Here is a 16,329-nt window from a genome sequence, read left to right as displayed (position 1 = left end):
GAGAAGGTATCAAAGCGGCTATTCAGTTTTTAAGAAAATTGTCTCAGTGGCAAAAAAAAAAAAAAAAAGCCGGGTAATTTACTGAGAGGGCGCTGCAGTTGACCGGTGTACTGTCTGCCTGAGGCTTTCATCCCAGGCGGGTAAACCGGGTAAACCTGGCCCTGAAAAGTGTGTAAACACGGATGCCGCCATGATGCCACGCTGTCGTTGCCCGATCAGTAGTTGAAGATACCGTTAACAATTTTTTTGCAGATCAGGCACAAATTTAGGCCCCTAAACTACACGTAGGAGTACATTTACTACGGATTGTATGGTTTTAACAGTTTTTTCAACGTATTCATGTTTGACGAACAGAAATAAAATATTAAGCGAAAAGAAATGGGAGCTGAAGCGCCAAATTTATTTCCGGTATTTTGTAAGGAGCGTCAGTCAAGTGGAAGTAATTTATAAAGCTTCACGCTGGCACACTATGATGTGGTCTACTGTGACATTTCGACGCTTGCGGGAACTATCTTATCTACCCCCGTGAGCCCTTGCTGCAGCCCGTACAGTGCCGACGATACGATTCAGGCGCCGCCGCCTATCTTCATAGATACGATTCCCTACATGCCTGGGAGTGGCTGCTGCCGATTGGAACTCGTCGTCAGCCGGTCATGTCATGTTACGTGACACATTGCTGGGCAGATCGGCTCCCTTGGAGTGTAGTACATGATTCGTAAATTAAAAACAAACAAGCGTCCGAAAGATTTCACGATGTCTAGCCTAAAACTAGGTTCTTGTTTACGTGTGCTGTTGTACTCTCACTAAACGCTGTTTTGATTGAATGAGAAATGAGACAAGCGCCAAATAATAGTAATAATAATAATTTTATTTGCACAATAAGATGGTTTCCTAGAGGAGGACAAGGCGAAGCAGAAAGGTACCAGTTTTCGATATATGCATGCTCCTTCCATCACTGAAACACGCAATGTAAATTTTTAAAGATTATATATAGTGCACCCCTATGTACTCCTAATGAGGATTTGCATGACACATTACCGATGCTCGATAGATCAGCGAAGTTACACTTTTTCACGCCTACTTGTACGTTCACTCTTATATGGCCCACGTATACACCAGCACGGAGGAGGAGGCGGAGGAGTGAAATTCAATCATGCGAGCCTTAGACGCTGATGTCTGGCCACCAGCCTGGTTGGGGGTGAAAAAACATCCTGTCCTTCCCTGTGCACCTTCGCTAATGAAGGGAAACGACCGCTTCCGTTCGCGCCCGGTTTTGCCTGAAATGCTTGCGGTTTTGACCAGAAATCAATCTGTCTATAGAAACCGTCTTCGAAGCCTCTTGTGCTAACATACATATGCGAATTCTCATGTCATGATGGCATGATGTGTATTTGTGCATTGGCAAGTCGACCAAGGATATATGTCTCCCTTCAAATGAATTTGAGTGTGCCTATAAATTAGTTATTGCGCCTTATCCGTTAAATCATAGGGGTTAATCTTGAAACAGCTGCCAAATATAAACTATAGAAGGTGAATCAAACTGCTTAGCATGGAACAATCATCATTCACTAGTGTTGAGTATTCAGACTTAATATATATATTGCATGTAGCAAGCCATTAAGATAGCCGACAATAAATTAAACTCAGAATTTTTTTATTTGCGACAAATACATCTGCACGTATCGGTTCAGCCAGGACCACCTGGAGACATTCTTCAGCTGTATCCATCCACTAGAAAGAAGGAATAATAAACCATCCGCCTCGCAGTCCGATACGCGTAGCAGAGCCTTCCTATTTCTGCCGTCAAACCGATGGCCCCAGAGATGCCGTGCCAGACCTTGTCAAATTTCCAAGCTTCCATTCTAGCGTGGTCACAGCAACAAGAACAGTGACGAAGTTGCACTATCAGAGCTCGGTGCCAGTAATTTTGTAGCTAATTATGAAAGTTTCATCTCATTCTGGTTGAAATCACCAGCATTCTTAATTTCATCAAAAATAATTGGGGCATGATAATGCCATCACCCAATATGTATCATACACTTACCACCACAGACAATACTCTGCGTTGCAATTCCGGCAACGAAACAAAGACGAATTTGACATTCACAGCCGTGGCCTCTCATTCTTCAGCAGGTTATGTTTGAGACATGAGAAGTTATCTCTGTAAGCTGAACCCAATAAAATCCTGTACACATACATCACTACATTACTTTCCATACACACAGCACATATAGTACATTACTCTTTGGCTGTGAGAACAAGCAAAAAGAATCACAGAAAAGGCAACAGGCCCATATCTACGAGCAATTCTCAACAAAATTTCCCTCCAGGCATTTAGGGAAGTTCGTAATGCTAACAGCGAGCCTAAGATGACCTAGTGTGCGAGTTGAAGGAAAGGAAGAAACAGTATAAGGAAGGTAAGGAGTTTACTCAAGGAAAGAATGAGAAGAACTGTCCAGTCGACTGCGCTACACCTAGAAACGGAAATAAGGGGCCTGAAAGGGAAAGGAAGGACTGGTATAAATAAAGGATAGAAAATTGAGGAGAAAATAAAAAAACAGGATATGGGCATGGCAAGTACAAAGACAACACGATGGACAAAAAAACAGAAACGGCATAAAAATAAGCAGTAAAACGATAAAACTGGCAAACAAAGGATGCCACACGCTGGTAACGCCCTACAGAATTTGTTTTCGCCTCTTCCACACTTCAATCTTCTGCTTCAAGACGAGAATGGATTTGATTGCTTCCGCTGCACCGTGTCCACAAGTAAAATACGACTGATTTACTGTGTAGATGATGTAAATACAGTACACAATTTTTATTTTTTCTTGAAGTGGAGCAGCTCCTTTTTGGCAGGCTCTTGTGCCAAACTAACACTTAAAATTGCACTTGTTTTGTTCATGCTGCCTCTCGCTTATGCCTTTCATTCACGCTGCCTCTCATTTCATTTATGCTGCCACTATTTGTACGAGTTTATTGCGTTCTTCTGCCCTTCTCTAGTGTAAAATGTTTTTTATATTGAAATTGGTTTTTCTTGCAAAAATTTTGACTTCTAGCCCTGTCTGTTTACTGGCTTTAAAGTTTTAAACCTGCCATGGCTTTGCTGGAGCAAGTCAGTTCCCCACATTATTTCCCTCTTTCCTCATTCTGAGAGTCTGAGAGAGGGGGATGTGGGATTTTAATGTGCAAAGAGCCGTGCGGTGATACTAATGAACACTTGCACTACTTTCTTTGTATTTGTAAGTACTGGAAGCTATAGTTACTACCAACCCAGAATGGCACTGCATGTTTTGCATTATACCCTTTTAGTTTCTGGTTTGCTTTTGTTTAGATTTTGTTTAAGCTACTATTAAATAGATTAATTGCGACCTAATGCAACCTGGCAACATTAATAATGTATCTTGTGTGACGTCCCCAAGCATACAACCAATGCCAAATCTTCTAAGCTTACCTAGAAAAAGGAAAAATCTCTTGAGTGACTTTCATGATGCACATAAAATAGTAATATTGGGCTTGGGTATCCACGATTATTGAATTTAAGCTAATGCAAGGGCCACTACATAAAAGCATTTCAACTGGAGACAAAAGGTGACTCACCTGCTGCAGGGGCCTCGTAGACAGGCAATTACACTATCTTAGAAAGGGTGTTTAGCATAAAGTGCACTAAGAAATACGATTTCCATTTACACGCATTCCTTGGAAGCGTTGTCCAGTTCGAACTTCCGTTCGCTAGAAAAGCAAGAAAGTGAAAAGAGCAGCTCAACCGATCGCGAAGACAATTAGCTGACGCATCCAGGGTGGGGAGGCGTGTGAAACATGTTAAAGTAGCGCTGTACAGACGGCACAACAAAGAAAAGACTGCACAGGACTAGCGCTGGATATCAACTGAACTCTTTTACAACACCCAAAAGAATATATACAGAAACAGCGCATCCGCGAATACGGGGGAAGCCACCAGGAAAAAAATCAGGGGAAAAAAGCAATCGGGGGAAGTGATTTGTTTTTAAAGGAAGAAGGAAAAGAAATGGACTGGCGATATTAATAAGCTCTCATTGGGAGCTCACCTGAATTTAACACAGTCCGGAAGCGAGAATAGTAGGGGAAATAGGATAGGACAGAGAAAAGTAAAGATTAGAAGGGTGAGGAAAGAGTAGAGAAGAGTAGTTCCACTGTGGTCGATTCCGTCGCACACAACACACCACGAACACTGTTGGCTGGCGTAATGCTGCGTCCGGGAGACGAGAGGCCTCGAAGGGAATGGCGAAGCGCGGATGCGAGCTTGCTGCGACGAGGAGCGAAGTCTGCGGTGGTCCCGACCGCTTCGGAGTTCGCTGGATTGGAGTGCGGCCGACAGACGGGTACTGGGGGGGAGCGGGAGCTGGCACTCGACCGCCCACACCAGCAGAGCGAAAGCCGGGCGACATCTAAATCCAGGGCGACGGCCCGCGCGCACAACGTGCTGCCGAAATGAAGTCCTTCCGAAGTACAGGAGCACGAAAAAACACGTCCGCTCAACTCCAAAGCGACGACCGAAGTCCCGTGACGCATACGCAAAAACTACCTCTCCGAGCGTATGAAGTACCCGATAATCTACTCGCTACCTTACTAAATTGCGGAGAATTCTACAGTACATCTAACGCGTTAGCATGGAACAAAAGTTCGCTATCTACCACAGGAAAAACTTCACACAACGTTTCTGCACAGCGAAGTTGTCACGGCGCGTTCACTGCAACGGTGGCTGCCATGATGGAATTCGTTGGTTGCTAGGTGAATACTGTCACGATGCCAAAGACGACGCAGTTGTGTTCAAGAAAAACAAGTTCATTGGAGTGAACTTGTGGTCCCCTAACAACTCAAAGAATACACAGGCGGCGAAGCAGCAGTCAGCTGAGTGACGTACGCAAGCGAGCGTCGGAGATCGGAATCCCGCGGCGTCTGCTCTGCAGGTTTTTTACCTTTCGGTGCGAGTGATTCTCGGACCGTCAATTTACACCTAGACCGTTGTAGATTAAAGAAGATTATTCGAGGCTAGTGACGTTAGGGCGCAACGCTCTCCTTATCAGAATGAGATAGCCCGTGCGGCATAAAAAAATTTACACCATCTTCCCGTGAGGGGAACCATGGGGTAGATGCGGCGCATCGGGGGTTACCGTTTCGTTATTCAAATCATCGGACGATGTCATCGGAGCGCCGGCGGCGGAACGACTGAGCGGAGCGGCGCACTTACCGCGTTTATATGCAGCGGAATGAGAGAGAGCAGCGCATAGCACCGCATAGCAGCGCATGCGCATGTGTTAACCGAGCGCAAGCGCGAGCGCAAGCTGCGCGCTAACGCACAGCTAGCACGGCGACAGGAGCGAGCTGACCGCGCTGACGCACAGATGGCGCTGCGGTGAGAGCGGCGGAGCGCACAGCTGCCCCGCCGAGGATGCGGACTACGCCGCGACAACGACGCGGGACAAGGCGAGTTAAAGAGATGCGTCGCATCTAATAAAGAATGGAACACGCGCTTCGCTCGGGACACGGATAACATAGCCGGGCGCGGCTGGGTAGTAAAAACAAAACATAAACAAACAAACCCAATGCCTAGTTCGCGGCAATACCGACTACTGCCGCCAACTCTAGTAGGCAAAAAGACAGCGGGCAATGCTGTGAGGGTGGCATCGTGGCTGCGCTTAGGCTTAGCATGGCTTCAATGCACGGGCTGGCCGGGCAGCTTTTTCTCTAGAGTCAATAGTATTAACTCTATATCACATCCCCTAAATGGCCCCACTGAAGGACTCGGATGGCAGACTATAGCTACATTTCCAGAGATTATAAATGTGTTACTCGCCAGGTGGCACTTGCTACTCGCCCACGCTAGAGCTATTGTAGCACTCCCTACTGCAGCGTGAAGATATAGACAGGACCTCTAGTCTGCGCGTAGTCACATCAGCACTTTTTTTTGTTTTTACAGGCCCTTCAGTATACCTGTCTACGGCCTTAAGATTGTCCGCGAGCTCTTCAAGGTGTTCGACTACCGCTGTAAGTGGCCTTTGCCAGCCTGCCGTCACGCTGCCCTCTCAACCTGATTACACGTAGGCTCTTGTTAATAAGAGGAAATTTTTATGAAAGGAACGAGCGCACTGCTTAAATTGGTGAGGCGAAATAAGAACATTTGGTTGAAACAGGGAAAGTTGTAAATAAACAAAAATGGTAATAAAAAGAGCGAACACTTTTTAAGGTGAACCAAAGAGCAAAAAATGACGCTATTTGATTGGCTTAAGTGGGATGGCAAAAGAGTGACATCAACCAGGTATACGCTAAAGGAACGATTCGATCCGCTTGGCGTTGTCGCGTCCCATATAGCTAGAGAAGACGTAACGGCAGGATTATTTATAATATTATGAAAAAATGATTTCAGATTTTAAAAGAAGTTGAAAAATTTGCCGTCGTTTAACGCGATCAAACCAAGTTTGTCAGCGATAGCTCGATTTTCGCGCAGTGAGCGTGCCGTGATAGCGCACACAATTGCACCTCAAGACCATACAGTTTCTTACAATATACACTAGAGAGGAATCTGGCGCTAGCGTCTACGCGGCTCACTTCAAGGCCGTCTGTGTCGTCATGGGCCGCGATTAGATCATGCGCTCGCCTTAGTTTCATCATTGGCTAAGATTGCAACGTTTTAGGGACCGCAAATTTAAACAAACTGCCGCAAAAACACAAATAATAGTGGGCTATTAGGTAAGTGTTTTAAAACAGGCTGTTTTAAAACTTAGAAAAAAAGAACTAAGGCGTTTTTGCCGGAATGGTTGTGCCTACTAATCTGCAGGCCAAGGTGGTAGTTACGAACAATGTTAATACATGGGAAGGGGGGGGGGCTCATTAGAGTCTGATATTATTAATTTTACCATTATTTCAAATAATAGGGTTTTTGAAGTGTCTAGAAAGTTTGTAGAGCGTGCCTAAGAAAACGTCGCCTTCGTGGTGAACCGGTGCACCAACCGTCAGCTAGTTTAACAAGAAAAGAGAAAACGGCCGACGTGGCGCTAAACAGTCGTGAACATTGACAAGATAGGACGGATACAGGCGTCCGTATCTGTCGTATCTTGCCTTCGTCAAAGTACGTTTTGTTTCTTTATTTCGACGGCTACAAATTTCGCGGCGCCATATTACCCGCCCAGTCACACGTCCTTCGACTGCGGCATGACTAATGTCAGGTGCGATAACGTTCACCAAACACAGCTACCGCTGAACAGAAAGGATTTCGGCTTCCTCGTAGCTCGTAGATGTGTTAATGCATAGTGAAGAATGCGAATCCCAGAAACCGCTTAAGAATCCAATTGTCATGCCAAACTCAAGCCAAAAATGGGGGTATTCCCATAAACCCCCACGACGACATGGATTCTCAGGCGCAGTTTCCTCTCTAGTATACTAACTAAGAAACTCTATGCTTAAGACAAAGCACAAGCGCTGCTCAGCACAGTTACCCGTCTAGGCGGCGCGAACGCGCAGTGAAGGTGGATGCAGCCATAGAGTTTCTTAGTAAGTATACTAGAGAGGAAACTGCACCTGGTAATCCAGGTCGTCGTGGGGGTTGGTGGGAAGACCCTCACTTGGGCTTGGCATGACAATTGAATTCTTAAGCGTTTTTTGGGGATTTGCTTTCTTCACTATGCCTTAACACGTCTACGAGCTACGAGGAATTCGAAATCCTCCCTGTTATGTGGTAACCGTGTTCGGTGAAAAGGCAGGCAGTGCGTCATCGTACCTGACGTTGCTCACGCCGCAGTCGAACGACGTATGACTGGGTGGGTAATATCCGCCGCGAAATTTGTAGCTGGCGAAAAAAAGCAAAAACAAACCGTACTTCAAGAAAGACAAGATACGGAAGACACGGGCGCCTGTATCTGTCCTATCTTCTCTTCGTCAACGACTGTTACGTTTTCTTTTTTTCTTCAAGTATGAACGAACTCGCTCAGCAACAAGTTTTGTTAAACTGTAGCTGACGGTCGATGCAGCGGTTCACCACGAAGACAGCGTCTTCATAGGCACGCTCAAAAAGCTTTCCTAATTCTTAAAACAACAGTCTCTAATGAGTTTCCCCCGAAATATTGACATTGTTGTTAACTACCAGCTTGGCCTGCACAATAGTAGGCACAACCGTTCTTGTAAAAGTACGCTTTACTTTCCTTTTTCTTAGCTTTAAAAATCCTGTTTTATTTTCCGCTTACATAATAACCCACCATTCTTTGCGTTTTTTGTGTCACTGTGTTTGAATATACGGTCACTAAAACGTTTCAGTCTAAGCCAGTGCTGGAACTAAGGCGAGTGCATGATGTAATGGAGGTCCATGACTGCACAGATGGTCTTGATGTGAACCGCATAGACGCTAGCGCCAGATTCCTCTCTAGTGTTTATTGTAAGAAACTCTATGGGATGCATCCAGCGCCTCCTTGTATCATTTCCCAATGGCACGCGCCATCACTCTTTCCCTACCCCCTTCTCCGCACCTCTCCCTTTGGAGCAAACGAGCGCCCACTTTCACTGCGCTACTATACGAGGCACTGGCTTGACCTTGGCTAAGCTTGAAGGTCAGATGGACGCTGCGTGGAACGAGCCGTTTTCTTGGTTTCTACCTGGGGTAATAAGGTTCGCCTGAATACGGCTTTCGTGCAGCCAATTGGTGGGTAGCGAAGAACGGGCCTACCGCGGCGGCCTACGGCGACCTGGAATCATGCGTGGAACGGCTGGAGGCACTCTACAGGGTGAGCTTTCTCGGCTGTTCTCAACATATCCGCCAATACCAGATCCAGCACGACCGTGGGCTATCACTTTTTATGTATTTTTATTTATTCGGAATGCCCCTAAAGGTCCTCTCGCTAGAGGGTATTACATAGAGGCGGGGGAGTAACATATACAACATAACAAATGAATATGTAGTCAATTAAAAATGAAATACAAGGCCCAAAATTCTTGCCATATAATTATTAATTATAAATACACAATATAGAGTATGACACAACAAAACACAAAAAAAGAAAGCAATCTGGGCAACACAAAACAACGAGAAATAACTTATAATGATCCAGCACATAACAAAACCGCGTGTAAAATGGATGAGGCAATCACAGTGACAATTAGGAACAGGAACCACAAAAATATGCGTATTGCAAAGGCGATAGTCTTTCTTGGGTACTTAAACCCAAAAATTTTGGTCTGTCTGTCTGTCTGTCTGTCTGTCTGTCTGTCTGTCTGTCTGCCTGTCCCTCGATTCAGTCGCCGTGCCAAAATTTCAAAGAATTCTTGCGTGAGACGTTTAGGGAAAGAACTTGAACAAATTTCATGCTTGTAAACATTATTCACAAAAAGAAAACGTAAGCATATTTGAGGTAAAACATCGATGCACAGCTGGTGTTTCCAACATTCCTTTATTTAAATATGCATGGCTGCTGGAAATTTCCGATAGCAAATGAAAAGTACGTGTTAGAAAAAATATGTTTATCCACGAATACAAAAAAGAAAAAAAACTGTGGTTGATTCCTCTGCTGTAGGAATCAGTAAAAAACGAAAGTGAAATGTGCAACCAAATGTGCAACTGAGCATGATTTGCGGGTCGGCGGCTGTCTTTTGGGTGTGCTTGACGAGTGACATCCTGCCGGCGGGTCGCTTCGGCAAAGGTGTACTGGCGTCATTTCCGTGACGGATATGAAGTCAGTGAAATATCGCGGCATAAAACACTTTCGTGATAAAATATATAAGCCAAAAACGAACAACCCTACGTATAACGTACTCTTTAGTACTATAGGTTGCTTCCCCACAAGGAGACCCTGTGTGCAGGGGTGCACCCTTTACAGGCCACTTGCTTCGTTGTACTTTCGTGACGGATATGACATCAGTGAAATTTTTGTGTATCCGGTAATAAACCACTTGCGTGTTAAAGCGAGGTCACGCGTACCTGGACATTGTGGCGCCATTACAAATCCAACAGTACCGAAAGGATCCAGTAGATGGCGCGCGGGCAGCGGAACGCGCGAAAATTGAATTCGCTTGAGCAAATCCGTGTTTATCGTAACAGGAGCCTAACTGGAGGGAAAATGCATGGCAATTGGTCGAGGCAGAGAAGGGAGGCATTTACATGGCAGGGGCGGCAGCTGAATGTCGTCTTTCGATGACATTCGCAGCGAAGTCAGCAGATACGCGAGCAACTTTTGGCCTCCTTGTATCCGCTCTGTGGAATGTAGAACTTACATTTGTTTCTAATGCGTTTGGTGCGTAAAAGTTTAGGCGCCCGCAGTCGTCGCGCAGTGTGAAAACACCGTACGCGAGAGCTCGTGCTCAGTAAAAATAAAGCAGCATTGACGTCTGTAACTCTACCGAGCGGCGTTTGTCGATGCCCGCCTGTGGTAATCGGGGTTTCGGTTTCGGTTTCGGCGGTTCTGCCACCAGGGGGGCTAACCCGAGGGTATATACGTATTTAGGTACCTATACATGAAGAGCGTGGACATTCAGTGGCTAAGGAAGACTAGAAGGCTAACGATAAAATACGGAAAGAAGTGTGGAGAATCCAAGACAGCCAAAATAACCAAAAAAGAGGCACGGCAGAAACGAATAAATGGAGAGAAAAAATGGAAGCTAAAACTTCGTTAGAGATGTACAGGGCTGAGAAATTGAACACCAGAAATGAAAATTTCTACGATAATTCCAAGGGTTGTGCTTTGCTTTTTGAGGCTAGAGCAGGTTGCTTGCGAACTAGGAGCTTTGTGGTGAAGTATTCACAAAATGATGGGGTATGCGTGGGCTGCGCGGTTAAGAAACAGAAACTATGCGGCACATAGTGTTAGAATTCAAGGGTATCCATCCAAATTTAAAGCGAAATATTCCGCTTCCAGAAGCCATAGGATTTAAGGGTAGCACAGAGGCAGTTAACTTCAAGGCTGTCGAGGCGACGAAAAGGTGATTACAATGCTGGTGGACGAAAAGCAGAGAGGGAATATTGACTAGGACAGTTACCACCTGTAACAGAAAATATAAATATTTTGTTCCTAATAAGTTTCTTGTGCCTGCCCTAAGAGCAGCGCTAGTATTAAACGAAGAGTGTAAAACACAGGTATGTTAGTTTCTTTTTAGTTTTTTTTTTTTGATAAGATGACGCGTCATCACCCCGCTACAAAGGAGATACCATTATCAATCATCATTATCATGTGACGTCATTCTGAATAAAGCTCTTTTAGGCTAGACTTTTCAGCCCGAGCGCACGACTGCTGCTTCTCCCTTCAGGGCCGTCCCCGACACGACACTACACCGCTCTATACTGCACTGCACTTTTCTGTACTGCGCCCGGGACGTTTCGGTTGATAGCACCGAGAAATGCTTATGCGTTGCGATGAGCGGTAAACTCGTGGCACAGACGTGCCGTCCCTTTTTCAGGAAGAGCGGAGCGTGAGTTTGATTTCAAAGGGCGGGCCGCATAATATTACCTTTAGAATCTCGCCTTTAGCCTGCAAACACGGGCTCAAAAACCCCAAAGGTGTACCAAAAATATATTCCGAGGAATCACACCGAACTAGGTGTTTGCGTCGTGTAAGACTTCCGGGTGCTATTTTTCGCGTGGCGGGAGTTCCCGGCTCGGACGCCCACGGCGTAAATCCGCAGAACCTTTTTAGAAATAGCTATCGTTGTTATGTTTTAAGGAAAACTCCTATGAGGAATCATCCCATACTGCGTAACTTTGGTGGACGCATACTTCCCGCTTTCGCGGAGTCCTCCTGGGATCCCACATGTGGCCCATTTAATGTCGACACTTGCCTGCGGACACGCAAAATAAATGTGGGAAAGCCAAATTTTACAACATATGCCGTATGGTGGGCTTGACTGCCATACCCCTGGCCCCGTTAGGGAGGGCTTCAGTAGCACAGTCAAACCAGTGACGAGTTTTTCTCGTGTATAACATGACCTTCTATATAAGAAGACATGAAGGCCCTAGACCCTTTTGTAAAAAAATAATTCCATATTGATTGATTGATTGATTGATTGATTGATTGATTGATTGATTGATTGATTGATTGATTGATTGATTGATTGATTGATTGATTGATTGTAGGGTTTGACGCGCCGACGAAACGCAGGCGATGAGGCGCGCCGTAGTGGAGGGCTCCGGATTAATTTTGACCACCCGGGGATCGTTAACGTGCGCCGAAATCTGGTATACACGGGCATTTTTTATTTTCGCTTCCATCAGAAAAGGAAAATAATTTTAGAGGATGCTGAGAACATTAAAAAACTTTCACGGCAGAAGCCCGGTTGGACGTGCCGTTGCTCTGCTGTTCAACTTGTTCAACTTTGCGGACACGCCCGTCCCCACTTCACTAGCCCCTTGAACAGTACACTACGAAGCCCCTTCCGGTTCTAGCCGTCGCCATTTCCGACAGGTGCCGCCGTCGGTTCCCCTTATGGACTCTGCTGCCGACCCTCTAAGAAACTATCGGGCCGCTTAATAAAGTTCTCTCCCTCCCTGCCTCACTCCCTCCCTCCCCCTCTCTCTCTCTATCTCTCTCTCTCGCTCTCTCTCGGTGCACGGAGCGTCACTCTCCCTTTCTCAGAGCATTCCTCGTACCATCCCACCGCACTTTCATACGCGCGATCCCGAGATCACGATTCGCGGCTGTGCCTCCCAACGCACCTGCTTGAAACATGGAAATATCTCCATAATACTTAAAGGAGTACTGAGACGAAATTTCTCGCTTTCAGTTTTTATGCAGTAAAGAATACCTATTGGCCCAGTAATTACGAATAAAAATTCCCTCGCACTTCCCCGAGGGGGAGAGTGTGTAAGTGCGAATGCACGGTTGTTGATTGCGCGATTACGGTGGATATCGTGATCTTGGAGTGGAGAGGAGGCGCCCAACACCCGCAGTCACTGAGCGGAGAGAGGAGGAGGAGAGTAGCGCCCGCCGTTACGGCGAGGGCTACACGAGCGCCCTCACGCGTCGGAATGCGGAGCGCCCGCTACGCGAGCGAGAGCTCTCCCGCCCGAGGCGCCCAACACCCGCAGTCACTGAGCGGAGAGAGGAGGAGGAGAGTAGCGCGCGCCCATCTCCCCCCGTTGCTAGGGAAGACGAGGAGGAAGACGAGGAGCGCGCGCACCCGCAGCTGTTGCTATGCGGACGACGGCGGCGGACGATTCAGGCTCGCTTAAGAAGTGCATTCGCACTTAAAATCGAACCGAAAGCCGTCAGCCGCCAACACAGAATTAATTATAGCACGTTTATTGCAACCAATTTCAAATTTGGTCGCCGCGCGGGAAAATGGCCGTTCGAAGGCCAGCCTGCAAGCGGGCCAGCCTTACGTCACGGTCTCACCCGTGACGTCAGGGACGTTTTGCTTTCCTCCATGCGTTCGCCGCATCGTCTGCTACGATTGCGCATGGTCCGCCTTCGCCCGCGCAGTCGACATGTCGTCTGAATCGTCAGACTCGGATGAGTCGCTGCCACCCGACAGACAGAACAACTTTATTTGGCCAGGCGATTAGGCCGGCGATGTCTTCGCCGTCGTCCGTTTTTTAATATCATTGCGGCTCGAACCCGCGCAGACCGTGATAGCAACAGCTTGTCGCCACTCTTCTAATCAATCTGATTACGAAAAAGAAGTTCCACATGCGAGAAAGTAGATGTTAGAGTGTTGAAAAATTGTGCTAGGGGTTGTTATCAGCGCTGAATTTAAAAGTGGCGTTCAGATATTTGCTGCGATGGTAAGCCTAGGCTGACCGGCAGCGGAGGTTCGGCGATCCGACCCAGCACTGCCGGCACAGCGGTGCGGCGAACGGCCGAAAGATGGCGCCACCTGCGCGCTAGAATCAAAACAGGCCGCGGCAGATGTCTTGGTCTCCAATCCCTGAAACGGAGATTATTGTCAAAATAAAGCTCCATATGCGAAAAAGGGGATAATAGTGTGGTGAAAAGTTGTGTAAGGGATGGTCATTCGCAGTTGTACAGATACCAGCGATCAAATAGTCGCCACGATACCAACGATACTAAGCCTAAAGTTCCCAACACCCAAGGTGACCCGTGCAACCCCGAGCCCGCTGGCTTTGGCGACAGTTCTAGCGGCCTCCGCCGCGCACGAACTCAGTCCACGTTTAGCGCTGCATGTCGTCGCGTGGAAAATAATGCATCTTGGCGTCGTCGTCGATTTGCTCGGACAGGCTTCCAGGAACAGTACTTCGCATACCGCGAGCTTGCCATAGCACAACTTGGGCGAGCTGGGCGACGCGCACCGCCGCGTCACCGTGGTGCCCGTCGACATCGCGCACCGCGCGGTGCCGGCACCGCGCAGTTTTCGGCACCAGTGCAAGGGAATACCATGCGCCGGCCACGAACTGAAGAGCAAAGACCTCGGAACACGCAACGTTTACAAGCATTGCTCACACAGCTACGCCCACGTCTCCTGCCCAAACGAATACCACCGACAACAGCAGCGCAGGATATCGTTTCCGGTTCCGAAACCGACTATATGACGTCACCCTGAACCGGCCAGACACGCAGGCCGATGTTTCGTCACGCCGAAAGCGATTTCGCTAGTGCCGCCTATTTGTGAAAGCTCGCGGCCTGGGCAATCAAAATCGCTTTTAGATGTGATTCCGGCCTCGGATCGCTGCAAAAATGTCTGTGAGGCAGCTGTACAAACTACTGAAGCCACTGATATCATTTTTAGGCGTCAAAATTTGGTGTCAGTACCGTATAAACCGGATTATAGGTCGAGTGGGAATATAGGTCGACCCCCTACCCTGAGGTGGGAAAAGTTCACAAAAAAAAATAATTCGGCACAAAAGCGCAATCACAATGTCTATATTTATTTTCGACGCCCGTCTGTCACTGCCACTCACTATGCCTGCCGAAGTCACTCGCCTGAGCTCTCAGAGTCGTCCAAGGATGACTGCTTCGCAGTCATCTTCCATGCCATCAGGCGCGTTGCTGATGAAGCACTTCCTGAACGCTCGTGTAACCATGTCGTCGGGCAGCGACTGCCAAGAGGAGGACACCCAGCTTGACACGGTCGCAACCGGCCCGTATAGGTCTTTTTGTTGTCGCCGGCTATCCACTCATTGTACAGTTCGCGGAGCCGGTCCGCGCATGGCCTCCGGAGCGATCGTGAGCGAAGTTCCCGGACGAAGTCCGCCACTTTGTTCTCCAACTCGGGGTGGACCGCTTGTCGTCCACGGAACGATCAGTTTCGGGGGTTGCACGCGCACAGCTTAGCTTTCTGGCTCCGCCAGTACCGCACACTTTTCTCCAAAACGCCTAACTGGCGTTGCGCCGCTATATTCCCATTCTGCTCGGTGACTCAATCGCCGCCAGCTTAAACGCCGCGGTGAACTGGCATCAACTGCCGCCACTCATCTCGGAACAGAGACGTACAGAAATGTACGCACGCACGCACAATAAACGAGTAAAAGACGAAAAACTAGAGAAAAGCGAAATCAAATAAAAGCCTGATAGTGCGAGAGAGCAGTCCGACACGAATGGCAATGGCGACGGACTGCGCTTGCACATTGTTGCCAGACAACGATTTACATTCTGCCAATGACCGCTATATAAGACGAGGGGTGACTTTTGTGCGGATTTTTTTGGAAAAAAACTCGACCTATATTCCGGTTTATACGGTACTCCTTTAATGTATCACTATAGGCAGATCATTTTAAGTGGTATTCGAAATTAAGCTTGACTGCATTACTGGTAGGACGTTTTTTAAGTACGGTTGTCCTTCTTGGTCTATTTAAACGCGCGAATTTCGGACTGTCTGTCTGTCTGTCTGTCTGTCTGTCTGTCTGTCTGTCTGTCTGTCTGTCTGTCTGTCTGTCTGTCTGTCCGTCCGTCCGTCCGTTCGTCCGTCTGTCTGTCTGTCTGTCTGTCTGTCTGTCTGTCACTCGATGCAGCCGCCCTACCAAAATGACGATACATTTCCAATCTACTAAATCTTGCGGTAATGTCATACTTGCCAACATTGTTGAGCAATCGCCTGCGTTGCGTCGGCGCGTTAAACCCCACAATCAATCAACATTGTTGAGAAAAAAAAACAGTAGGCGTATTTGAGGCAAGAAATTCCTACGTAAGTTATATTAGCAGTGGTATTTAAATTGGAATACATGGCAGCTTGCTTTTCGCGATATAATAAAATGACCCAAAAACACAAAATCGCTGACACGCTACACCAGCCCTCGTGGCGGCATCCCTACAAGTCCAACAGTTAACGAAATGTCCCGGTCGATGGCGCGAACAGCGTAACCCGGTAAAATTGAATAGATTTCAGCGTACCGATACAATGTTGAAGTGTGCATGTTGAAGT

At 47.3% G+C, this 16,329-nt stretch overlaps 1 protein-coding gene across 1 annotated transcript in view; it reads left to right on the top strand.

Moving 5' to 3' along the window:
- Positions 1–16,329, top strand: part of LOC144139760 (uncharacterized) — a 119,600-nt gene that overhangs the window by 88,344 nt on the left and 14,927 nt on the right. The window contains exons 13-14 of the mRNA XM_077672023.1: positions 5,960–6,027; positions 8,665–8,753. Of these exons, the coding sequence (XP_077528149.1) occupies positions 5,960–6,027; positions 8,665–8,753 (157 nt within the window). The remainder of the gene's footprint in view (positions 1–5,959; positions 6,028–8,664; positions 8,754–16,329) is intronic.

This window comes from Haemaphysalis longicornis, unplaced genomic scaffold (assembly GCF_048455015.1).
Source record: "Haemaphysalis longicornis isolate Haplotype H1 unplaced genomic scaffold, Haemaphysalis longicornis Haplotype H1 scaffold_5, whole genome shotgun sequence".
Classification (NCBI taxonomy): Eukaryota; Metazoa; Arthropoda; class Arachnida; order Ixodida; family Ixodidae; genus Haemaphysalis; species Haemaphysalis longicornis.
The sequence above is the reverse complement of the archived record's forward strand: the minus strand, read 5'-3'. Positions and strand labels throughout refer to the sequence as shown.